The sequence below is a fragment of the Drosophila yakuba genome, chromosome 3R, assembly GCF_016746365.2.
Source record: "Drosophila yakuba strain Tai18E2 chromosome 3R, Prin_Dyak_Tai18E2_2.1, whole genome shotgun sequence".
Taxonomy (NCBI): domain Eukaryota; kingdom Metazoa; phylum Arthropoda; class Insecta; order Diptera; family Drosophilidae; genus Drosophila; species Drosophila yakuba.
The window spans coordinates 15,653,615-15,679,903 of NC_052530.2; the positions used below are offsets into that span (position 1 = coordinate 15,653,615).

General features: G+C 44.1%; 1 protein-coding gene across 17 annotated transcripts in view; it reads left to right on the top strand.

Moving 5' to 3' along the window:
- Window positions 1-26,226, top strand: part of LOC6537003 — a 49,443-nt gene extending 23,217 nt beyond the window's left edge. For 2 of the 17 annotated variants that reach the window (XR_005561702.2, XR_005561704.1), the window contains exons 2-6: window positions 6,255-6,402; window positions 7,026-9,342; window positions 10,880-11,960; window positions 13,653-17,348; window positions 17,801-17,938. Coding sequence is in view for 6 of the 17 variants with exons in the window: in XM_039376351.2 (XP_039232285.1) it covers window positions 6,371-6,402; window positions 7,026-9,342; window positions 10,880-11,960; window positions 13,653-17,042; window positions 17,801-18,087; window positions 18,623-18,916; window positions 19,037-19,267; window positions 19,980-21,305; window positions 21,372-21,554; window positions 21,620-21,712; window positions 21,776-21,893; window positions 22,853-22,875 (9,375 nt within the window). In the remaining 11 variants the exon portion in view is untranslated. Of the gene's footprint in view, window positions 1-6,192; window positions 6,403-7,025; window positions 9,343-10,879; window positions 11,961-13,652; window positions 17,349-17,800; window positions 18,088-18,329; window positions 18,468-18,622; window positions 18,917-19,036; window positions 19,268-19,979; window positions 21,306-21,371; window positions 21,555-21,619; window positions 21,713-21,775; window positions 21,894-22,224 lie in introns of those variants that run through there. The other 15 variants (XR_005561697.1, XR_005561700.2, XR_005561696.1 and 12 more) reach the window with 12 other exon arrangements.
- Window positions 26,227-26,289: the final 63 nt, after the last annotated feature.

The window sequence follows — 26,289 nt, forward strand, 5'->3', positions numbered from 1 at the left end:
GTGTTCTTATGTCTTTTATAGTTTTATGTGGAGCATAATCAATAACAATTTGCATTTATATAGAAAGGTCTGAATGGACGACGTTTGGTTGGACGGGGAAAGTCCCTCCATACAAATACCCATACTCGACTCGAAACGAGACCCAAATATATGTATACTTATATTGTGCACAAGAACTGAAAAGTACATAAAAGGAATACAACAAATATCGAAGAGAAATGGTCTACTGTTCATAAGAAAAACAAAGAGGCTGCGAAAAACAGAAACAACAAAGTTTATAATGCACAAGTATATATTATGCAAAATGTGGGTTGCTCCGAAAATGAAATATTCCTTCAGAAGATTCTTTGATGATTTTAACTAAAGTAGATAAAAGAAAAAGTAAACAGCTTTTTGTTGTGTTCATTTTCAGAACGATTTTTATTAGTTCAGGCAGAATTTTATTTTCATTCGTATTTAATTTTAAATTTCCCAGAAAAATATCCTCCTAAGCCATTCCGCAGAAGTCCTTATTAACGAGCTCCCCAAGCTCAATGCACTGATGGCAAACGTAATTCCGATTACAAAAGAGGAAAACAATGCTGAAAATCCAGCTTTGGTGGTGCCCGTGCTCCTTTATAGATTTCTGTCCCTATTTTTGGTCAACTCGTGTTACTTCTTCGTTTTGCCTCCGATTCCCACTTTTTTCGACATGCTGTGCAAGAAAATGCCAAACAAATACACAATAAACAAAAGCGCTCGAACCCAAACACATAGTACATATACCAGCAAGCACAAAGCAAACTTTTTGCGACAACTAAAAACGGCAAAATATTTTTGCTTGTCTTTGTTTCCAGGAGGGTTTTCTGCGGGGAAATGGGAACGGGAAAGGGAGTCAGAGGGGGAGAGTAGGAGATTGAGAGAGTGAGAGAGAGGCAGCAATAAACATGGCACACATCCTGGAGGCAAGCACTCGAGTGGCTTTTGTGCTGCTGCCAGAAGCGGAAATGGGTAACAGCACCGCATTTTGGATGTGGGTGTGAGGTGGGCAGGATTTTCCAACGTCTGTATCCCGGGGTTTCTACCGATCGGCCCCGCTCTCCCACCCTCTGCTTTCCACAGGAGTCGTTATGTGCGTGCCACGTATTTAAATTAGTATGCAACATGAATGACAGCCGCCATTTCCATCGCATCGCATCGCATCGCTCATGTTTTCCTGATAAACTCTTTGCCAGAGTGTTGGTGTGTGTCCTTGCCTTGATTTGAATTTTTAACTTGTGCAAGGCGCAAATGAAAGCGAGCATTAGCGAAATGCCATCATGATGCCTTGATGAAATTTTCGCTCAATGACTTATTCAGCTTCCCACGCTCACTTAGCGATTTTCCCCTAACACCGAACTTTGGCTCCCATTCGACGCCAGGATATAGGCATCCCATTGATAATCACCTTGGAGACAGAGAACGAGCAAAAGAGCGACTTGGCTGCCCTTTTTGCCGTCGCCTGGGTTGCATTGACACCTTCGCTGCTCCTCGAGAAGGACGTGTCCTGGCTCCTGATTGTGGGTTACAGTGAGATAAAATGGAACTGCACCCAAAAGGAGAAGGAGGACAACAACCATGATGACGATGACTGCGAGGATGATGATGATGCATGCACGTCTGTTGCTCCTCTCTCGTTTGGCGTCTATGCCAATCAAGTCAGCCATCCAGCCAGGAGGCTTAAGGACAACAACCCACCATGAGAATGGCAAAAGTGAAAGCAACAAAATCTCCATCATCAAGTGTCATTCTGGGCAGAAGTTGTCGCATACATAAACACACTGAGCCGAACTGGATAACTGAATGATTTATTAGTTTCAATTTAAGCTGTACACAAGCGAAGTTTAGTGCTAGACACTTTAGCAAGTAACCTTCTTAATTATACAATAATTAACGAGTTTTTAATATATTTGGTCTTTTCCATTGCGCATGAAATGCATCAATGAATCTCAAACGTTAAATAAGGTCAATGCAGTTCTCATTTAGTATGAATTATTATTAATGCAATTGATGAAAGCATTTTTTAGAGCATGCTCTCTTCTTGGGGTTTGAATTTCTAATTAAGTTAATTGCACCTAATTTTTTGCGGTACACACACGCTTTATTGAGGCATCTGCTCGTGTGCATCTCTATCCATCTGAATGTGTCCCACCCGTTCGCTTTCCCGTACAACTATACCCATGAATATTTATGCTTTGTTGCAAGGACCTTCCCCCCGGAATGTTTTGGATGTTGCTGTCGGCTTTTGGACTCTGAGAGGTAATGGTGGGGCAGAGTAGGGGGTGTTCTAACCCAGCCGTTGTTCTTCTTCAAGAGCACACACAGTGTCTGGCAAATCAAGTGGGCAAGTTTGAATTGTGGCGGCTGCTGTTGCTCCTGCCGGGCGTAAATGTTGTTTAAACAAAACTTTGATTTCATCATACTTGGTAAACTATTTAGGAGCAACATGCTCCAGGCCTCGTAAGCCGCCTCTTTCAAACTCTGAACCAAAATCCAATTTCCGATATCAGGTAACTCCAAACTCCGAACTCCGGTCTGGTTCAGAAACCAATCCCCTGACTCTGGCAGCTTCAATTAATAACCCAAAACCAGGCATCGATCCGTTTTTGATTTATGCTAGTCAATGGCCAATGGCCACAGAATCGTTTCAAATTCAGCGTAATGCATCGCCTGCAAAACAGATTGCCGTCGAATGCCATTAAGCATTATCCGCTACTCATACACACTCAATTTAATGATTGATTTGAGTTTAATTGCTTTCAATTGTTTTGCGGAATGCAAATTTTACAAACGGTTGACTAACCAGCAAGATCAATAAGCAATAAGCCAACATTTTTCATTTTCACCCCTCCTAAATGACGTGTGAAACGAGGCGATTGGTTAAAGTACCGGCCATTCCAGCCTTCAGGCAAATATTATGCAACACTTTTGGCCCAAATTCACATGGCCCTAACAAACTACTTAAGTATGTATGTATCCCCGCCCTTTGACAACTCATCAAAAACGACTGGCAAGGTCATGATGTGCCAAATACCCAGAGGGCTTTTGAGGAAATGGCAAAAAATAAAACCCAAAAGTAAAGAAGAACTTTTCTGCAGAGAGCAAAAACCTTTTTTTCCTTTTTTAGCATGTAAAGCATTTACAAAAGACAGATTTATATGAGTATTGTAAGAAAACGTTTTGCCAAATGCATGGGTAATATACATAGTTTAACAACAAACAGGAAGTACCAAAACTTTCATCAAAGTGCACAAGCGCATAAAGTTACAAAAAATAGTTGTGCTAGATTTCCGGGAATTTTATGCACAGTTTCTTTACGTGTTTTTCGATCTATGTGTATCTCAATGTGTGGGCCACTTTTCCCAATGCTCCCAAGTTTGTCACACTTTCAGCCGTCTTCTTCTGTATCTCAACATTTCGCTTTTTCTTGTTTATTGATTTTTCCTACCCGACCCACCCAAGTTTGCTGTACTTTTCACACATTATTTACGTTTCCACTTTGTTTTCTGGAGCTTTAACTACTTCGCAATCTTGGCTCGATGAGTATTTATAATTGCACTTAGCGTATTACCAGAGTCCATAGAATAGAGAGGTTGGAAAAGGGGCAGATCCCGATATTAATTAAGTTGGTCAGTTCGTGGGCCGCTTTTTCCGACTCAGGCCAATTCAAACTGAAGTGGCTGATGGAAGTTGGTGGCCATCTTCTGTCTCTCTCGCTTTTCCTTTTGGCCTGAGTGGCACTTGTCGTTGGTGGTAATGACGTCATTGTGGGCAGTTGGCGGCCGGATTGCGGGGAGGTCAACTCCCCAGCAGGTGTGTCTGTGCTGTCCTACCTTTGAGCTGAGTGTGTGCGCTTGTGGTCGACAGACTGTTGCATATGTCACAGCAATTAAATTCCAGCTAAAAATAAACAGGCCAAGCCTACACTGAATTTCCGTTAAGAGTAGCCAGTAGTCCTATCGAACCCATATCAAAAAATATTTTCTGACAGGCGGGGTCATGCCCAGATATTATAATTACGTTTGTATATAGAAAAAATCCTATAAATGATAATTGAATTCCACGGCGGATACCACAGGTCGTATGCGCGATTTTATTTGGAATTACTGATGGAAATGGGAAAACTCACATGCCAATCAAAAGCGAAAACCAAACAAGCGAATTGTGCTCCATTATTGGACATACAAAGTTTATCCGCCATCATCATTTTCATATTTCGGCCAGCTTTCAAATATTTGAACACATGCATAGCTGAGCAAATAAAAAGGGAAACAAAAGCGAAATTTTCCGGGAGTCGTGTGGTTTGTGGAACTCCAATGCGACTATATAAACACAGATGTGTAGATGACCTCTAATCGGCCCTATTGTAATTTGTTATATAAATAAGCTTAATATGATGTGTATCATTACCGTCAGCCTCGTCATGTTTTTGGGGCTGGCCCAAAGCCAAATTTATATCATCTTTTAGCATAATATTCACTATGTATATATAGCATAGTAGCCCAGTATGTGGGCCATTTATATGCACATATTTTTTTTGGCACATTCCTTTGCCCTCCCCGCTGTGTGCATGAAATATTTCTGTGGTAATTTTTCATGCTCACATTAGCGACGTCTGTCAAGCGAGAAAAAGCGGGTGGAAAATGGAAAATGCAACATCAAGAAGCTGCAAGGCAGTCGTTTCAGTCCCCTTTCGTCAGTCAACCCGCATAAATAAATAAAATCCGGCTCGAAGGACCAGTGGGTCCTGCCGTTTAATCGGTATTGATTTTGTATTGTTGTTCCGCCGCCAATATTTTATTGTGAGTTCTGCTTTCGGCCACGTCTTTCTTCCTTTTTTTTTAAGGCATTGCGCTTTTCGCAAAATGCCGGGCGGTAATTGAAAGCCATACAAATTGCCGCTGCACGGCTGGCAGGCAATTATAAAATTGCTTGGCCCAAGTTGATTGTGGCGTGAAATAGCCACGGATGGTTCTAACTCGCACATACTGGCCGTAGAACAAGTCTGGTCGTGAATGGCTGTTAACCTCGTATCAATTGCTTATTTATTGCGTAACATTTTCAACAGGACTTTGCTCTCAATGCACGAGTCAAGTTTCAGACATGGAGACACTCACAGTCGTATTATTGCTCTTATTTAAGTGCCATTACTGTTTAAGCTAGAAAAGTTCCGAGAAAATCCCGTTGAAGTCTCGAAATCTATAAAAAAGATTTATTAAAAATCTTTCGAAAGGAATTTTTAAACTGAGTATTATTATTTTTTTACAGATAATACGTTTGTTATTTTACAATTGTGTTGTAGAACTCAAAAAGAGAGAACTCATTCAATAAACACGTTTTTCTGAGTGTTGTATTTTTTTATGGTTAAGGATTCATTTAATTCCCAGGCAGACAGGATGAAACAGAAGAGAATCTTCGCCATTTTGGCCCTTCCGCTGGTGGAATGTGCCGGAGCTCCAATAAGGGCAATCCATATTTCATTTGGGTAAATGCATTCGAGACTGGGCTCATTGCAGATGCATCTATCCGTGCATTTTGCATCCTGCATCCTGCATCCTCACAGTTTTCGACGTTAAATTGCATTAAAATTGTCATTCGATAGAGCAATTATCGAGTGTGTTTGGCTTCACAAATGTTTGCCGTGTGTGCTGTATCTGGATTTATCCATTCCATTTGCCCTCTCACATTAAAACCGAATTCGTGTTTAATACTCGACAGGGGCATTATTGTTTCCTTGGAGATGATTTATTTTTTGTGTTCTGCTTTGGGGAGGTTTCTCTTGCTACAGAAATTTATGATGTTTTGGATTCACATTTAATATGCTTAGTATAAACAAATTTGCAGTAGGCATTAAACAGAATTAAATTTAATTCAGTTGTGCTCTTCTCAAAAACGTAATCAATATAAAATTTAAGCTACCTGCCATACCCTTTGGCTTTATTTTTTTTGCTTGGATGAAATTTTTGCCTCGGCAATTGCCGTCGCGGTAGACAAATAAATCTGCGGTCCCCCTCCAATAAAAATAGACACATTCGCAATTTCAATTGCAACTAGACGGCGACTGCAATCCCCAATTTTTTTTTTTGGTTTCCTTTTGGTGGCACCCCAAAAAGTCTGAGGCACACACGCGAAAGGCAACGCGAAAAAAAAGGCCGCCACATTTCAATCGAAAAGTTTTAATTGAGTTTTTGCAGCCAATCGAATAATCAAATCAAAACTCATTACAATAAAAGCAGCAAGGCGGGCGCGAGAAAGAAATTAGTGCAATTCAATTAAGGCAATAAGGCCAATTAAGTTATTAAACGAATTAACAAAATACACGACAAAAACCGAAAGCCGAAAAAGTGCAAAAATGTTTGGCTGCATTTATCAGCTGTGGGACTGGTGAGTAGAGTAAATCTCGTTGATCTCTCTGTAAAGCTCGGCACCCCTTTCCAACCCATGCCCCACCCATTTCCCAGCCCATTTCCCCTTCCGATTTCCCATTTCCCGTAAAGAAAATGAGGCCGGCAAGGTCAGCCGTGTGTTTGTGGCCAGAGCGGCGACTGCAGTTAATCAATTACAGTCAATTACGCGCTGAGCCAGTTGCATTTTCCACGGCCTCCGTGTCTTCCGCAGCTCGCGAATCTCACAAAGACCCTTGGCTAAAGCTTAACCCCTTGTTAAGTCTGTGAAATATTTCAAGAATTTAGCGAATCTACCGGAATCCTCAATGCAAAACTTTAAATCAATAATAATCGATGATAAATTTAACCTTTCTTTTACAAACTATATGAAGAATTAAAGATTTAGGATTTAAAAGTAAGGTGGACCTAAATGAGCTTTTTACAGCCTTTTCAAAATAGAAATTGGTTTTGATTCCTATTCGGGAAATGGCTTTTCTAGGGTTAACTTCTGTGTCCACGCTCGCAAATTAAGCCCGCAGACCACATTTGATTGAAACACTTTTCCGCCTGCCCTGCGAACTTTACTGATCGCATTTCCGCTTTCCATTTCCGTAATTGCAGGTTGGAGGCGCCGCCCCTCTTCACCGCCGGCACCATGGACGCAAAGAAGCTGCAGCAGCTGCAGGAGGCAGCGATCCTGGCGCAGCAGCAGAAGAAGCTGCCGCTGGCCTACCAGACGAATCTCGTGGACTACCGAACGGCGGCCTACAGTCAGGCATTGTACCAGCAATCGCCCACGGCCACCAGTTCCAGCGGCGGCGGACCCCTGTCGCCGATTGACATGCAGCCGCAGTCCAAGCACCACAATCTGATGAAGCACGGCGGCGGAACATCGAGCAGTTCGCACAGCTCCCCCTACCATCAGTCCTACTCCAGTAGCGGGGGCACTGCGGCCGGGGAGCAGCTGTATCAATCGCCCACGGAGCGAACCTACCTGGCGGCAGCCGGAAGATTGCAGGCCAGCAATGCCATGGCCGGTCATCATCCCATTTCGGCACTGCAATCGCAGTATCAGCAGCTGCAGGCGGCCAAGATGCAGGCCCAGATGGCCACCCAAAGCGAGGCCGCCCAGCAGCAGCAGCGGACATTTGCCATGCGACAGGCCATGAACCCGCCCACAAATCACTACCACATGAGCCAGTCGTCTAGCATGGTCTCCACCATGACTGCTCTCAATCAGCAGCAGCAACAACAGCAGCAGCAGCAGCAACAGCAACAGCAACAGCGGGCTCCTCCCTCTTCGCTTAATTTGCAAAATCAATATCAACCTGCTCAGGGTCCTCTGAAGTTGCAACAGCAGCAGCAGCAGTCGCAGCAACCTGCAATGCCCAAACACTACCAGGAGCAACTGTACGCCCAGCAGCAGCAGCTGCAACAGCAGTTGCAACAGCAGCAATTGCAGCAACAACAGCAGCAACAGCAGCAGCAGCAGCATCGACACAAAAACGACCTGCAAACACCGGGCAGTGAGCACGGCACCGTTTACATCCAGCAAAACCATCCCAACCATGTGGTGAACCAAGCCTGCCAGACCCAAATATCAGCGGTCAAGCCCAAGGCCACGCCCAGTTCGGAGGAGTCATCGTCGAACTCGGCCAAAAGTCCCAGCCATGCTCCGCTGGATCGCAAGAAGAGTGCCGGTTCCATACAGGCTCTCAAGTCACCCATTACCAAGAGACCACCCTCCACACCGGTGACCCTGTCGGGTTGGCTGCACAAACAGGGCTCCGATGGCCTGAAAGTATGGCGCAAACGTTGGTTCGTCCTGGCCGAGTACTGTCTCTACTACTACAAGGGACCCGAGGAGGAGAAGCTGCTGGGGTCCGTGCTGCTGCCCTCTTATCGCGTATCCGCCTGTTTGCCCGAGGACAAGATCTATCGCAAGTTTGCCTTCAAGTGCGAGCATCAGAATATGCGAACCTATTGGCTCGCGGCCGATAACTCGGAGGCCATGATGCAGTGGGTGAGGGCACTGGCGGCGGCCAGCTTGATGCAGGCACCCAGCAGCGGGGAATCGGAGCCAAGTGTGAACTCGTCGCTGAATCACAGTGGCGAAAACTCCGATTCCGGCATTCACACATTGCAATCGCACCCTGGCAAAGGGCAGCCAACACCATCGTCGGAAAATACGGGCAGCAGTGGAGGAGGCAGCGGGAGTGGACAACCCCTCTATGCAAATGCACCACCCAAGCCGAGACGCATTAACGATGGGGGCTACTCATCACCATCACCCGAGCACAACGAACAGCAGCAGCAGCAGCAACATCCTAGTCGCCGTCTCATGTCGCCCACCCAGCAATTGTACCAGCAACAGCAGCAACACCAACGATCTCAGCAGCAACAGCAGCAGCAACCGCAGCAACATCACGCCATCTATGACACTCGAACTGGACATGTGTCCACCGCCTTGCAGTTGCAGCAGGCGCAGCAGCAGTACTCCCTGGACCATCTGGAGGCGCAGTTCCAGCAGCAGCAACTGGACATGGAGGAGCAGATTGCGCGCCTGCAGCAGCAACGAGCCGCCGAGGAGATCTACGGCGAGCGCGAGATGTACATGGCCAAGTTGATGCAGCAGCGACAAGGCCCCAATGGGGCATATCCCACCCAGCAGCAGTTGCTGCAGGCGGAGCGCAGGACACCCGATGCCTATGGGCGCTCCAAGCAGCAGCGGCTCTTTGCCGCCGCAGCAGCTGCAGCAGACTACGAGGACATCTACAACATGTCGCAACTGGCAGCAGGCGGCGGAGTTCCCATGTCCGCCCAGGAGGCACTTCTCCAGGAGGCGGCTAGCTACCGCAGACCATTGAGTCCGCCCAGCTACGATGGCAGCAAGCATGTGCCCGCGATGCCGCAGCGCTACACGCCCAATCATTTGGAGGTGAGTCTGAACCTTTACACAGTTTATTGTTAATCAGTATTCAAAACAGTATTACATATGTCTTACGTTGTTTTAGATTCTTTGGGTTATACCTGCCATCCATTGATTATTTTACTTAACAGCTCAAATTTCATTGAATCCCTTTAAGTCCTTATATTGCTTTGGAACTATTATTAGAAAAATACTATAAGTGGGTTTGAGAGCACAACCAGTGAGTGCAATTCTCAAAGGCAGTCAAAAAGGCAAACCACAGCCCCAAGGCAGCCATGAGCTGCGATTCCGATTGCGATTGCGATTGTTGATGACCTGCCACTTGGCATTGCATCCTCGGCATTATGGGTGCTTCGCATAGTAGGAAGCTGGGAATTGTGTGCTTGAAGCTCGGAGCTCGGGGGCGTGGCATCGGCAAAGGTCAGCCCACCAAATCATCTGCGATGCCACTTGATGTTGTCTGATTGCCGCAAAGCGGGGGAACTGCCAGTGCTCACAAACAAAAAAACCCGGCGGAGGAGGAAAACTGAAAGGGGGCATAGACGATGATGGTGTTTCGTTTCCGACCCTCGTTCCCTGACCTAGTTGCAAAGTTTCAATGGCTGAGGAGTCTTGCACCTCAGCACGTATCAGCTTTTCACTTTTATTTGCCCTTGCCGGTGCCGATGGCGGTGCTACTGCAACCAGAGGTGGCCTGGAGGAGCCTGTAAAGATAACTCCTTCATCCTCACGCTCCGACGACTCCAGAAAGCCACACTCAGAAAAGCAGCTGCTGTTTGTGCTGCTACTGAAAGTGCCCCCATTGATGGACGATGGATGGAATGGTGGAGAGCACCAACACCACCTCCTCCAGAGTCTTTCTCGGAAACTTTCGGTTTCGAGCAGCTGCTGTCTCGAGTCGGCAACTCACAATTTAATTGGACTTTAGTGTGTCAGTGGGTTGCTAAATTGCAGACGTTTCGGTGAAGGAAGAGGTTCCAGTGGCCACCAGTGCACCAACAATTTCCTTCGAATGCAACTCTATGCACTCGCCGCCCTTTTGTGTTAGGTGGGTGGGGCAGCTGTTTAGTGGGTCAGGTCAGGCCCAGCAAGTTAGCCGGGAAATGAGTCGCGTGCATGATTTATGGCCCCGGGTTCCTGGCCAAGAGACCAGCTGCGCCGCCTTCCAAGTGCCGAACAAGTTACGGGCCACGCCAATGTTGCATATTTAAAAACTTGAAAATGATTCCGAAAATTAGTCTTAGAAATGTTCCATGTTCAGTTAAAGACGGCCATTAAACTTTGAGTCCTAGGAAACGTGTTGGTCCTATAGGTTAGATATTTGAAATAAATTAAAATAAGTATGCAAAAATGTCTAATTTTCTTTTATTTAAAACGTTACGGCCATTGCAATTTAAATTGAACAATTTTTAAACCATTTAACGAATGACTGTCCAAGTTTTTGCGAGTGTTAAAGTAGTTTAAAATGCACAAGCCCATTTGCCTCTATGTCATTACATAACCCTTTTTCTAACTACTACCCCCTTCTCTCTTTGCTCATTTTTAGGCCAGTGCCGCCGATCAACTAATCAATACCATGGACTTGCGTGCCCGCACAGCGGCGGCCATAGTGCGTCCCCATTCGGCGGATTTCTTGGAGTATGAGGCGCGTGCCGAGGCAGCTGCAGCCGCAGCGGCCGCGGCGGTGGCCCAAAGTCAGCAGGAGAGCGGCAGGGCGCCAAGGCCCAAGTCCAGTTTGGACATCAATCGCACGCCTGACAGCTTCTACTACTCGGAGGCCAGCTATGCGGACAAGATGCGGAAGAGCGCGCTGTATCTGCAGAGCGGAGGAGCTGGTGCGGCACAGCCGCAGCAACCGGGCAGCTATCGCACCACGGCGGCAGATTTCAACTCTGGAGTGAACACGATTGGCTATGAGAATCCCTACGAGAGGGCCTACAAGCGGCAGGAACTTCTGGCCGAGGCGCAGGGTGGAGGGGCCAGCAGCATGCCGCGGATGAGCCGATCCGCCAGTCAGGGCCGCTCGGTGGCCTCCCAGCTGCAGTCGCCGCAGCAAGAGGATCTGCCGCCACTGAATGTTCATCCGGGCTCCATTTTCCCGCCCTCGATGTCCACCCAGGAGATCATTAGCAAGAACGAGCAGTTCCTGAGATCCGCTAGCGCACGTCTGCCCAAAAGATTGGGTGGAATGGACGATGACTATTCGGCTGGCAATTCCACGACCACATCGCCCACGGGTGGAGCAGGTGCCTCCAACTCGCCGCAGCACAATCTGGATGGCGAACGGAAACGGGAGGAGTCCATGAAGCGTCTGCTGGAGTGGAAACAACGCATGCTGCAGTCACCTCTGACCCGCAAAGGCATTCAACAGGGCGGAAGCAACATGTCCGCCATGTCCAAGTTGGGCAGCAATCCAAACATCCTGCTGGCATCCACGGCGGTAGCCAGCGGAGCACGCTATGCACCCCAGGCGGGAAAAACGGGATTGGTGGGCAATGGAAATGGCACTGCTCAGGGAGCTGGAAATCCACCATCAGCATCGGGCATTCAGCGATCACGATCCGAGAGCCAGGCTAACATGGGGCCCGGGGGAGTGGTGTACAACAACTACTCCTCGGATGATGAGGGTGAGTCCTAGTCCGCGAAGACTTCCATTACGTATTCCCCATTCTGCTTGGCTTCAACTCTGTCCCCTTGTAATACGTCTATATCTGTAACTTTCTCTTCTACGAATCTTAAACTACGTTTATGTGCTAGCAAAGTAATTTTAAAGCCTAAAGCAGCATTCTTGTCTGCAATGTAAATCTCAAATTAAATTGTTTCGAATTTAAAATCAGTTGAAAGTTTTTTGAAATAGATATTTAATTATGCAATTGAAAGTCAATTATCCTACGTCCATATTTCTCTTGCATTAAAAATAATACAATTGTGTAATTTCGGTTAATTATATTTGTTTAGCAGACTGCATTTTTGTTGACATTTAATGCGCGCGCATAAACGTAGTATGTATCTCTATTTGCATCAGTATCGTATCGTATCCATAGCTGTATCTTTTTATTTATCCGTATCTGTAGCTGTTGCTAACCGTGCTGCCCTGTTCTGCGTATCTTATTTTGTTTTTATGTTTATATTTTTACTTTTAATTTTACTTGACAACTTGGCTTTTGCTTTGAGTTAGTTGCATGTTTTGTAGTCTCGAGACCTTGAGAAGTCTGCTTTTTGCTTTACTTTGTAGTCAGACCAAGTTCCTTAGTTGCAATTGCAACAGCATTGCCCTTCCGCTTGAGGACTCTAGAAATCTATAAATAAAGAACCTCATCTGGCCTTGACAGGCCACATTTTGCTCCAATTTCTCTGACCATTAACTATTTATAAGCCTTAACAATTTCAATGCTAATTTATCATGTTCAGACGCCAGGCTAAACAATTAAACGCTTCATGTAGTTAATACTTGTGTGTTTTACAACTTTTTGTGGCCTTCTTTTATGTTTTAATAAATATGGTTAATTTAAATGTACACAACAGAAAGCAATTTATGTCGAATATCGAAACCTTCCTGCCGTGCTCACACAATATAAATACAAATACAAGTACATAGACAAAGACAGAACTCCACGCCCACACAAAAACACATTCAGAAGCAAATTGAAAAGTATCGAGTAATTAATTTAACAGTGCTGCCAAAAAGTAGGCAACACATGAAACGAAAATTCAGTTTAAAATTGTTGGCCAAAAACTAAATTCAAAAGTACACACAAATTCTTGCATTTGCCTTTATCCGATGGAAAAAGGAAGGGAAAACGAAAAACCAATATTTCTGTAGTCCATAAATCTATCTCTCCCTTTGTTTTTTTGGAAATCTCTATCTTTCATGGGTTTAGTAAACATTTTTGGCGTAGTTTCGTTTCGGATTTGTTTCATTCATATACACATATATATACATATTCGTTTTTCCATCATGACAACCGGGTGCTTGGTATTTCCACTACTAAATGCCGCTGTAAACTTTGCACTAAAACCCAAAAACAATAAATAAGCAAAAACAAATAAAACTCAAACTCAATCTGGGCTCATAGCGCAATCGACCACCCATTTGATTGATTTTAATTACATACCAACCAGCAAGATATACAAATGTGTTTTATATTTCTTCTTTTCCATACAAACATATATAAATAATTCATTGTGTATACGTTGAACTTGGTAACTCTTAAACAAAATACCTAAATTTGTAAATGCTGTAAATGTAAAACAATGATCGATACCAAAACTCGATACTCGTCTAAAAAATTAACAATATCGAATTGCACGAATCGCAGCTGGGACTGTGGATGATAACTTGTATAGTGCGACGGCAGGAAGGTCATCGTCAAAAACAACAACTAAAGCAACGACATCACAGGCAATAGTGGCAACAACAACAGCAGCGTTAGCAATAACAAATCTTGGTAGTAGCAAAAATCTAGACACTTCCAACCAAACAGAAACAGAAACAGAGACAACACCAACGTCATTATCAGCACCAGCATCATCCAAAGCGAAATTCCATCTAAAGCCCATTTTGAAAGTGCACGAGGCCAGCAAAACCCGCATTATTCAGGTGCAACCCAAACATCTGGAAGAGCGGCCAAAGCTCAGATTGCAATTGCCCAAGGTGATGGGAAATGAGGAGCAGCAGGAGCCACAGGAGAAACGGGATGAGGAGCAGGAGAGTGCTGAGGCTGAGCCTGTTCCCATTCTGCCAAAGAAAACAGCACCCAAGTCGCCTCAGAATGCCAATTATGTGCCTGTGTACAACAATAAGCTGGTTAGCAACTACGAGAATATGGAGTTTGGCAAGCCAATCCCCGAAAGCAAAATCCCTCACAGCAATGCAGCCATTACCGATCCCGAGGAGACACCCATGCTAATGCAACTGAAGCTGTTCAAGGAACAGCAGGAGCAGCAGAAGCAACAACAGGAAAACGAGGAGGACCTGACACCCACAGCGGAAAGTAAACCCATTCTAGGGGAGGAGGAAATCGAGGGTCCAAAGGAAATAGAAGACCAGAAATTAGAATCACACGAGGAGGAGCATGAGGAGGAGGGGGATGGGGATGAGGATGAGGATGACGATGAGAGCACGGCTTGCGAAGAGTATACAGATGATGATATAGATGAAGCCCTGGCTCAGGATGATGAGGATGAAGCTGTCGTCGAGGCAGCAGAGTCCCAGGAACTTGCAGAGGAGCGGGAACTGCAGCAGATATATGTAAACGAGCCCATCACACCCACGGACCAGCAATTCGACGAGAGTCACTATCTGCCCATGACGCCCAAGAAAGTGGAACTGGGTCAGCCGGGTGTCCTGACCTTAGTTTCCACGACGTTTGCCGAGGAGGAAGAGGAGAATCACTATGTCGAGATGACTAAGTGCATACAGGACGAGGATAGCAGAAGCAACTACGAGATAATGTGTCTGGCCAGCACCAGTTCGAGTGCCTTTAAGGTGACCACCAAAACGGAGCCTGTCTACATGGAACTGGCAGGGGTTAAAGCACCATCTGCAGCGCCAGCCACCGAGGATGCCCACTGCTCCTCGGGCCGTTCCACATTAAAGAAGGGTAAGAAATCGGGCACTGAAACCTTGAAAAAGAAGACCAAAAAGCGACAGGGAAAGGACATGCCCGATATCCTTAAGCCTGCCAAGAGTGCCCTGGCCTTGGCCAGCGATAGTTCGGATGCGGATGACGAGAGTAGCCGGCAGCAGCTGGAGGCCAAGAAACTGCGCTCCAGATCACGTTTCAGTTTGTCGGATACATTCAGGCCAGCTTCATACTACTTAGGAGCCTCAACGCCCCTCAACAATTATGCAGAGAGTTCGGATAGTGAGATATTACCACCACCCCCCATTCCCGCTTCACCACCGCCCATGGAGGAGCTGAAGACGGAGGAGATCTTCTCCTCCGAGCACTATGATACCGTGAAGAGAAAAGACAGCAATGGTAAAGTCAATCTATCGTACGAGCAATTGCCCAAGATGCATGCCAGCAATACTTCCCTGAATCTGCCGAAAGCTGTTCCCAGTCCTACTCTGAAAAGTAGTCGCCTCTCTTTACCTGACCATTTCACCAAGGTGCGAATGACTCCGCAGAGATTATTGGTGCCAGCCACACCGCCCCAACAACATCACGCCAGGACATTATCCGATTCTAATTATAGTTGCCACCTGACCGATACAAGTTCCCGTACATCCTCGGATTTGGATCTATATCGCAGGAGGGGCCAACAACAGAGGTGTACCAGCAATAATTCCCTGCCCTTAAGCAGTGAAAATGAGTCCGTGGAATTCCGCCAGAGGTCGGACTCCGAGTTGGATCGCCAGCGTTCAAGGAGACCGCTGTCCCAAGAGTCCATTAGTGAGATTGAGTCGCTGAGCGAACAGTTCGAGGAAACCCTGAGTAGTCATGAATTGGACACCTACCTGAGTCATTTGCACCTGTCCACCGGTCAGGCCACGCCCACCAGTAACCTGCTGAATGATGCCAACGCAGCAGCCGGAGCCGATATCCTGACCAATCTTATCAAGCCACCGAAAACATTCCGGAATGCCGAGGACGAGGAGCAGCATTTCTATGGTAACATACACTTTCTCTCCTCAACGGATTCAATTCAGCAGTTGGGCGAAGCTGGAGCGACAGCTCTACGGATTATCCACAGTCGCAATAACAGCAATATATCCACCCAGTCGGCTCCTTATTACTATTCGGAGCTGCCGGCACCGCCGCCCTTGAACAATCAGCGGGATATCCATGCCCACGGGCTAAACATAGCCCACATACACAACCCCATCGATCGGCATCAGTTCAATGTGGACGCCCTGGTGGACAAGGATCAGGCCATAGATAGCAGAAACATTTACTGTGGGCAGAAGGATAACAACGAGAAGCTGAGCAACAAGGACCTCAAGCTAAACAAATCCGTGGACCTGCCGACGGAGATGGAGGGCAGTGGTAGCAGTGGTGGTGCACTAAATCCGGTGGTCCATTCATATCTCACAACTACTAAAAACACAAATCTCGCTCGTAAAACGATTGGTGGTAGCAATCCGTCGGATGATGGCAATCCTAACGAAGATGGTGCTGGTGAAAATTCGGAGGAGGCTGGCAAGACCCCGTCGAGTAATGTCCATACCAACCTCTCAGTTCTAGGTGGCGAGCTGCTCTGGGAGGAGGATGCTCTGTGGCGGGAGAGTTTGCGCCGCGTGTCCCAGCGGCATGCCAGATCTCTGGACGATCTGGACAGGATAACGGCGGCTCCGCCAGTTTCTAGTACGCCCAAGGCAAAGCTGAGCCGCGAGGTGACCTATGTGAATGACAGCCTGAAGCCGCGCCAGCATCAGCAGTTAACCAACGAGCACGATGTCTACGTGCAACTGATGGACACTACGTCATCCTCACACGACCAGGACCAAACGGATTCCGATGTCTACGAGGTCCTGCGAGAGGAGACCGCCTCGAATTTGTCACACAAATCAAACGAACTAGATCGCGAGACCATCCGACAGTGGGATGCCATGTCCAGTGGCCTAATGAAGAGCCACCACAGCGGTGTGGAGACCACGGGACCAGGCTCTGCCCACCTGCCCCTCACCAGCAGTGTGCGCTCCATCGTCCAGCAGTTGAACAATAGTTCCATGGATGACGCCAATGGCAATCCCATGGCGACGAGCAAAAAGTCAAGAGCGAACAACAATAATTAGTGAGGCAACCACCGCGGAAAATGCAACCCCCTTCATTTCCGCCCGAAGAATATATGTGCAATCATTTCCGTAGTTTCAATTTTAGCTTTGCATTTCGCAATTTTGCAATTTTTGGTTTTGCACTCTCCAAAATATTTTATGTCACTCTGTTTGCCCGTCATAAGTTTCAGTTAGATAGTGCTCTATTTGTTTTGTTGACTGTCACTGTTGCTGTTGTTGTTGTTGTTGTTGTCATTATTGTTGTGTTGTGTTGTTTTGTTTAATTAATCAACTGGTAAGCAAACTTATACTTATTTATCCAACCCACTTATTTCATTAAGTCATTGAAGCGCTTGTATATATATTCGCCACTCACTCACATTCTCACCCATGCACTCACATCTGTAAAGTTGAACAAATCCATAGATAGATATCTATTTGGGAAGTTATAAATAGCCTTAGGAGCCAGCAGCTGCATATACAGATAAAATATATGTTAAATATCCGTAGAAATTTCCATCCCCACCCCCGAAAAAATATACAACAACTAGACCAATACAGAGCCACCAATTACAAATCCAAATTAAATATTCCGTACAACTGCTGGGCATTCGCTAACCGATTACTGAATACTGATTGCTTTCCTAAATATTTCGCGCACGCATTGAAACTATTTTAAGCCCAATCTCCCCACTCGACCATCCAAAATTGCCTTATTTTCCTAATCAAATCTCTGTGACCTTATAGCCTCGATTTCCGTGCGCAATGTGAACAATCTGCCAGTGGGAAATCTGACGGTGAAGCCGGATCCCTCGGATGTCCATCAGGAGTCCGCCTTTGCTCCTTACTATGGTGGAGCGGCGGAGACTAAGTACGCCAAGAACACGGTGCTCACGGATCGCGGTCTGTATGCCGGAAACGGATCTGGACTGGCCACATCAACGCCCCAAAATCATCAGCAGTTCCGGATGCGGCGCACCGGAAGTAGGGCGGAAATCGATATGCTGGAGCGCGAGACAAGCAGCCAGATCAGGGTGAGTCCATGCTGGATTAGAAATTAAACGCTTTTCAGAATTTTTCCAAAATGGGACATACTTAACTTGTTTTGGCAAGGAAGCTGTCTCTATTCAACTCTTGAATTGAATGGACAATTGAAATGAATTGAGAGCATGAAATTTGAAACTCAGTGAAATGCTTTACCCAATTTCGAAATAATTTCGTGTTACTTTGGGGGCAGAAACGAACGAAAGCTAAAACATGTTTACACAACCCACAGAATTTGGATGTCTCGGCCGGGGATTTGCTGAGTCGCACCCACGAGGAGCTGGTCCTTTTGCTGATTCAGTTGAGGAGACAGAGTAGTCAGACTGCCAGGGCCATCGAGCAGTGCTGCAGCGATATTCACGATGTGCAGGTTGATAAAGAAGTGCATTTTATGTTTATCTTGGGCAGGTTTTGGCTAACTTCTGGTGCTGGTTCTGTGACTAAATCTATTTTATACCCATTTCACTGTTGAAAATATTACTTAAAGCAGCCACATTAACAATGAAAATATGTACCCCTCCACAGAATCGTCTGCGAAGTGCCGAGGGTTTGACCAGAGCCGAAAGTATCCAGCGATTGGACTACTTAAAGCAGCACCTCTTGGACCTGGAGCGGCATTACGAGAAGAGCAAGCCGCTGGTCAATTTGGTGGACAACATGGTCAAGTTGGGCTCGCTGTATCGCAATGATGCCAATGGCAGGGTCCAACCAGCAACTTTGGATCGCCTGGAGTTCAATCAGCGGATGCAAGAGCAGCAAATGCTGCAAGAGGAGCAGCAGCAGTGGGAGCGTCTCAGTCCCAATCAGGCAGAGTTGCAGGTATGGTTTTGTTCTGAATGTTTGTAAATTACAAACCCCAAACGTATTTATTAACCACACTTTAAACAAAATTAGAGTTTAGCAAACATTTTGACCTACGTATACATTTGCAATATTTAGGCCAAGGTGCGTGAGCTCTACCAACTGGATCAGCTGCTGCAGGAGGAGTCAGGCACTTTGCAAAGTTTGCAGCGGGACAAGGAGGACCTCGAGCGAGCCTTGGGGGGATTAAGGGCTCGCATCCACGACAGCAATGCCACGCCCATGGCCCTGGAGGCGGCCAAGAAGCAGCAGCACATCCTGGAGCGCGAGTTGTCGCGGGTTCATCAGCTTCTGGCCGAGAACTCTAAGGTATCCAAGGTGCCTAGTAGAAGTTTTTTGCATTTCGTGTCCACCACTGCGTGTTATTTGTCTGCTTGAGCTTCGCATGTTGCTTATGTCACTAACCAACAACTAATTTAACAAGGATTAAATTATAAACAGGAGTTCATTAATATAAACAATGGGTAAATCTGGAAATTTTTAATTAAATTTCAAACTGGCAGCAGTACATTTTTGTTAGCCAACCAATTTTGTTGCAATCAAAATCAATATCAAAAGAATTTGTTTTTTCGCCACCTAGTTTACTTTGTGCTTAGCGTGAATAGCAAACAAATTCATATAAAACCACTATAATCAACAAGTTTTTCATGTGAGCAAATAAATAAATAAAATTCATTATTTAATTAATGTGTTCTGCGAAAAAGGATTGAAGGACTTCATGTATACATTTATATTTACTAAAGTGAATAAGTAATAGAAGACAGCAATTTAAGAAAAGTTGTTACGAATTGAATATATTTGTATATAGCCACAATACCCTTTAATTTAACTAGTGTTTACTAAAGCTCAAACGAATTGAATATATTTGTATATACCCAGGACAGTATTTTATTCAACTAGTGTTTACAAAAGCTCAAATGATAGGATTAATGCAAAAGACTTCTCGTGTTTGTGGCTCTGCTGCATGTGCCATTCTCGAAACCCGAGAACCAACCGATTAATCCGTAATCCCACCTTGCAGAAACTGGAACAGACAGTGGCGGGAAATGCTCGTCTGGAGCAGGAGTTACTCCTCCTCCGACAGAAGGTACAGGCCACTCGAGGATCCACCGCCAATGGAATTAACGGTGATGGCTCGCACATCAATGGTGACCAAACTGCCGCCGTTTTAGCCTCGGAATTGGAGCGAGTGCAGTCCCTGGTGGGCGATATGCAACGACAACGTCACGAACTCAGCTCCGCAGTTCGCCAGCTGACAGAGAACTCGACCAGGTTGTACCAGGAGATTGGCAACAAGGAGATGAACGGCGGCGGCTCCACCAATGGCAGCCTGAAGAAACGAAGCAACTCTACTAGTTGGACGGAGACCGATTTGGATGCCAATATGCTGCGATGCGGATCCCGTCAGCAGTTGAACGATTCCACTTTGAACCTATCCACTCCCCTCTATGTGGACACAAATAGTTCGACCAAGCTGAGTGACTACAATCGATACAACGGCAGTAGTGATGCCATTGAGATGAGTGGAGTGGACAGTGACGGTTTCCTGGACAGCAATCCATTCGCAATTGGCTTGGAGAAGCCGGAGATTAAGACAGTGAGGATTGTGAAGCGAGAATCCGAACGTCGCAATCGCGATCGCAGTGAAAGGGGTCTTAGCAACTCCATTCAGAATCTGGACCAGGTCCTGGAGGAGGAGCAATATGCCCAACAGCAGAGGGACCAGCAGCTGTACGCTCAAAACTTGGAGGAACAGATGACTAACGGTCACCACAGTCGGTCCAAGTCACTGCCCCGAAACTACAGTGAGCCCCCGAAACAACGACACAGTCGACATCTAAATGGTGGCAAGCAGAATGGTCACCACTATAATGGTGGCTACGATTATGATCGGAACAGCAACTACGAGCATCAGCCGCCGCCACCACCGGCCCCACAGAGCAATGGACACCACCACAATCATTCACAAAGGGAGCAGCGGGAGCACCTCAACCCACTGGCCAATGCCTACTTCGCCAAGCAGCTCCAGCAGCAGGCGAATCCCTCAAGAGACAGTGCCCGTGTGGCCCTGCGGACCAAGACCGACTCCATGCAGAGCCTCAACAAGAGCCTCACCGACATCAGTCCGGAGCCAGTGTTCCAGAGCGTGGCTGCCCGCCAGATCATCAACGAAATGTCCGCCGGTTCGGCATCGGAGGACACCGAGAAGGTGGTGGAGAAGGTGCCACCGCACCACAAACATCGCAGAGCGGTTCCTAGGGAAAAGAGGCGGCACTACACTGCCCCAAACAATGTCAATCAGAAAGCCATGGAAAAGGTGCAGGCCGAGAACGATATGAATCGAAATGTAAGGGATTTGAAAACCTTAATAAAATAAAGTTTTCATATTAACTAATAATTTTTGCTTTTTCAGAACACCAACTGGCGAGCTCGCGATGATTTGGACATGGAGGTGGCTCTGAGACCACGAATGAATGCTCCTGATGTGGTTCGCTCGGCTTTGGGACAGGGAGAAAAGATATCCGAGAATACCATAGATAACTTGCTGCTGGCACCAAACAAAATAGTCATACCCGAGCGTTACATACCGGAAACAGTAAGAAAAAGGATGATTTAAAATTTTAATAAACCTAATTTATTAATATATTTTAATTTAAATAGACGCCCGAACTGTCGCCGGAGGAAAAGAAGCGTCGACAGGAGAAGGTCGAGTCCATTAAGAAAATGCTGGCTGAGGCGCCCATTAGCAGCAATGTAAGTCTGGCAGACTAAGTCCATATATATTTATATAAAATTATTAAAAATAAATACCCGTAGGAGAACGAGAGCCTGCCCCCGAGCAAAATCAACGCCGAAAAGAAGCAGCGCGAGCACCTGCTGCAGCTCAACCAAATCCTGGCACAACAGGTGATGCAGGTCAGCAAGATCGTGGCCGGTAAGTACAGTCATCCTGGAATATATTAGGTCTCCTACCAGAAGATAACCTTTGTGTTAAGTTCCAATTGATATCCCAAAAATAAAGACCCAATTCGAACGTATATGCAATGCCTTGCAAGTTGAGTTTATGTTCCATGTTTATGTTCTTACTAATATGCTCTCCCGAAATCGAACATATAAACACTTGCGTTATTTATCTATATGTATATACCTAAGCGTTTATCCAGTGTAATCTAACCATGCCAGAAGCCCATCCATTTCAAACTGTCAACTCTATGCTCTTCTAATCTCTATATATGTATCTTCTTTCAACTCTTTCTGATTTCTAGATGATTAATGATAAAACATATCATATGCATACCATCTAATCTAAAGCGTTTAGCCCCCGTTCGCATAAGAACTCCATGATCATGCCCCCACCTCATTGCGTGCAAATCACCGGCGTCGTCCAAAGTTCATAACCCCTTCTCACAAAGACACACCTCCAACCACACAATCAACAGTCAATCATACATCTCAAAACCAGTGGCCCACATTGCCCTCTCATGCATTCGCATCTGCACCCGACCAGTTTATGTATAATTAATCATAAATTAAGTAACCATCGATGAGAGTTCTATGAACTTCCGCAAGATTGCATACTCCACATATTGCGCATACGCAGTGTTAGCCGACCCCGAAAGCAAATCAAGCTGGGAATTCTCGGGATCTCTAATTTGAGTTAAATATTTCAATAGTCCATTTAAACTGACTAATTCGTATTAGACTAAATCAAGTTGTGTTTATTTAAGATCTCACTTTGTATGTTATTGAGGTTTAAAGCCCCTAGGAAGGTACATATTTATTGTAAAACTAACACTTAATTTACATTTATCTTATAATTGTATAATTTTTGCATTTGCATTCGTTTAATTCTACATGTTTTTATTTATTTTTTTGTTTTGCATATTTTTCTAGGAAATCCCACTAGTCACAACTAATTCGCAAGTAGCCGTCGAGTTGTTTCTGTTCACCTTTTGTGTTTTACATACCTATGCATTGCATTTAATTTTTGTTCACGTTGTGTTTTTTGCAAATCTAAGAGGGTTCGCATAGCGATACGCGATAAATGAGTTTGTTGTTCGAAACATACCAAACATATATGTATATGCATACCTAGTACGATACACCTAACTATACAGAAACTACAGCAAATAACAGCAAACAAGAACACACGCGAAGTTGAGATTACAGCATGCTAAACTCACATAAAAAACTCACCCAAATCAAACGCAACAATTCACAACAAAAATACTAAAAAATACAGAAAAAATAAAAAAAAACGACAACAAGAATAAACAGCAACGCAATAGCAACAAGAACAAGTACAACAACAAGCACAAGAACAACAACAGATATACGATTACGTAAGTCCAGGTTTGTACACATTTCGAATTTACCATAATCATAAATAAACAGTAATCGAGTAGCTTCCAGGCAATATGTAATCACGCCCAAAACTCTGCTTAGCCTAGATATAAAATATATTGGCCAAATAATTAACCTGCACGCCATAAATATAATTGTAAACAATATAAGCTCTAAATGAAAAATGCACTCTTACACTAACCCACTAATCCACAAACACGCAAACTTACCAAACACTCAAAATTTCACTAAAAATAGCTAATCACCAAACTGAGCACGGATTTCAATTATTTCAACAAAGCGCAACTACATTGGAAAATAAGGAATAACAAGATTTTAAATTAAAACGTATTAAATTATAGAAATAATAGGAATATTATAAAAAAAAATTTTATTAAGAAACGAAACGTTCAATTATAAAAATGTACAATTTTTTCATATCGAAACTTCAAAAAACTAATATGAGAATTAAACTCATATTAACTAGAAATTTGAACCATTTCGTTCGCAGTGTCTTTTAAAGTTAGTAAAAGATTGTCGAAAAGTGTTCAATACATTTTTGGTAGTAATTGTCGCAAAATATTAAATTTAAGAAAGATGCTTAAAGTTTTAAGAATTGTTTGCCAAAGTTTGAAATTAATTTTAAATGCAAACGGCTAAGTTTCCAAACTAAATTTTTGCACTGCCTAACATGCGTATAAAAGTTGCCAATAAGGGCCAAGAAGCGATAAATCGAGTAAGTATAAGCTCAAAGCACCCAGAAAACAGCTTAGACAGGAGTAGCAGACAACACACACTACCAAACAACAAAGTTCCGAGAAAAGGACACAAATCCAACACACACGATATATACTTCCAAATGGTTATCGGTGTACTCTTTTCTATACTCAAACTTTTACAGCACGCTTGGGAAGGTTTTTGGTCTAAGAAAATGTATAAGTCTAACTTGGTGTACTAACTCTTTGACTTTTATTTCGACCCACAGAGAAAGCCATGTCCAAGGCGGCCGAAAGATCAAACCAAGAGGACGAAAACCGTTCGGAGTCACCAAGTGAAGCACTGCCGATTTTCCAGCAACGCGACAACTTCTACAGCTAAACACGATCGACAACACGTCAACTAATTAAATAACTCCGATTAGCGAATTATACTATTCAGGCACAATATCCGCTGCATTTATCTTGAAAATCAAATTAGGAAATTTGCTAACAATTTTAACCGAAAAACGTATCAATTCTTAAATGTGACTGAGTTTTTTGGGGCGCGTTATACGAAAGATCGAAAGTCAGAGGGTGGGGACAAAAAGAAAGAAACGAATTTTTGCGAGACGATTGTTATTGCGTAAAAGATACTAAGCATATTATTATATATATACAACATATACAATATGGAAATCAAAGATTCAACATATCACTGTAAGCGTGTTACAAGTCATTTAAACGATATCAATTACACACAATTAGCGAGCGTTCTTGAACTGTAGAAAATTCGATTTGGGTATAGGGTCAGCAATTACATATGTGCGATTTAAATCGGAGTTGAGGCGAATCAAATACGTTCCTGAAGGGCTTACAAAGTAGAACACTAGAGGAGTAGAGGAAAGTGGCAGGTCAAAACTCATTCACGACAACTAATACAATAACTTCAAAGACTTTTGAAACGGACTTTTCGAGAGTAGCGCATTTTCTCTACAAATGAACAAACAAAAAACAAACAACCAGAAAGCAGTTACATTGTTTGAACCACTTTTGGAGCCAATATTATCGCATTTGATATGAACAAGTTTTTAAGATCAACAGCAGTGGCATCAAAGTTAGGTTAGTTAACATCATACCTATAGGGCAGAAACTCTGGAATGAGAAAACTATGAGAATCCGACAGAACGCACAGCGCACTCAATGCACTTCGAACCTTCGCAGCATTTTCCCAAACGTACCTATCACAATTACAAGTAATGGACTAATATGAATATACAACTGAGGAAATATAATTGAATTGTATTGAAAGAAAAACATATAAAAGGCAACGCTGAATTACGACATGCATATATTAATTTAAAGCTATACATATTTAAACGAGCATAATGCTATCAATATACACAAACGTACACTTAATTATTTAAATGTAGGTCAATTAGCCAGGCAATTAAAAGTAAAGCGGTTAAAATCAAATATTTGATCATGTTGATGAATGTTTTTAAAAATGAAATTGCAATACAAGTCAATGGATAAAATTATACGCAATCGCTGGTTGAATTTAATGTCTATGAAAACTTCAAAAGTTATTGAAAATTCGCATAGCTCTATTCACCATTATACATATTAATAATAATCATACTAATCCGAAAGAACAACGACGTAAAAAATGTTAATAGAGAGGATAATCTAGACGAAAACGATCCCTGCAAAATTGTACAAAATTAAATTTTAAGTTCTTAGCTCTTAGTTGTTATTATCTATTTGCTACGTATGGTTTAAAGTTCTTTTTATCATTATTGCTAAGTTCCCAATGATTCCACACAAGTTGTTTGTACATTTCGCGGTGCTATATGGATGTGTATATGTAAATTATTTGCTCTCAAGTTTTCTCCTAAGTTTGCGCACCCACAAAAGAAGTTAAGCAAAGTCAAAGTATATATATATATATATATATACAGATATATAGATACTGTCAGATATGTAGAATGTCGGCTTAAAATTGCTACTGCACCAGGCATACAGGCACGCATACATCCCAGAAACCGAAAGTGGAGGGAAAAACATTATATAACAAGAACACACTCAACAAATATTTATTGCATATATATATAGATATACATAAACATATACATACATACAAACTGTACGTCATAATATGATAAGAGTTGAAGACGATAAACTGCGACCGAGAAATGTTATCAATAAAGATTATAGTTGAAAATTCAAGTGCGCCATTGTTTCCATTGTAACATCACGAAGGTTTTACGGAACAGGAACTAGACTGGTCAC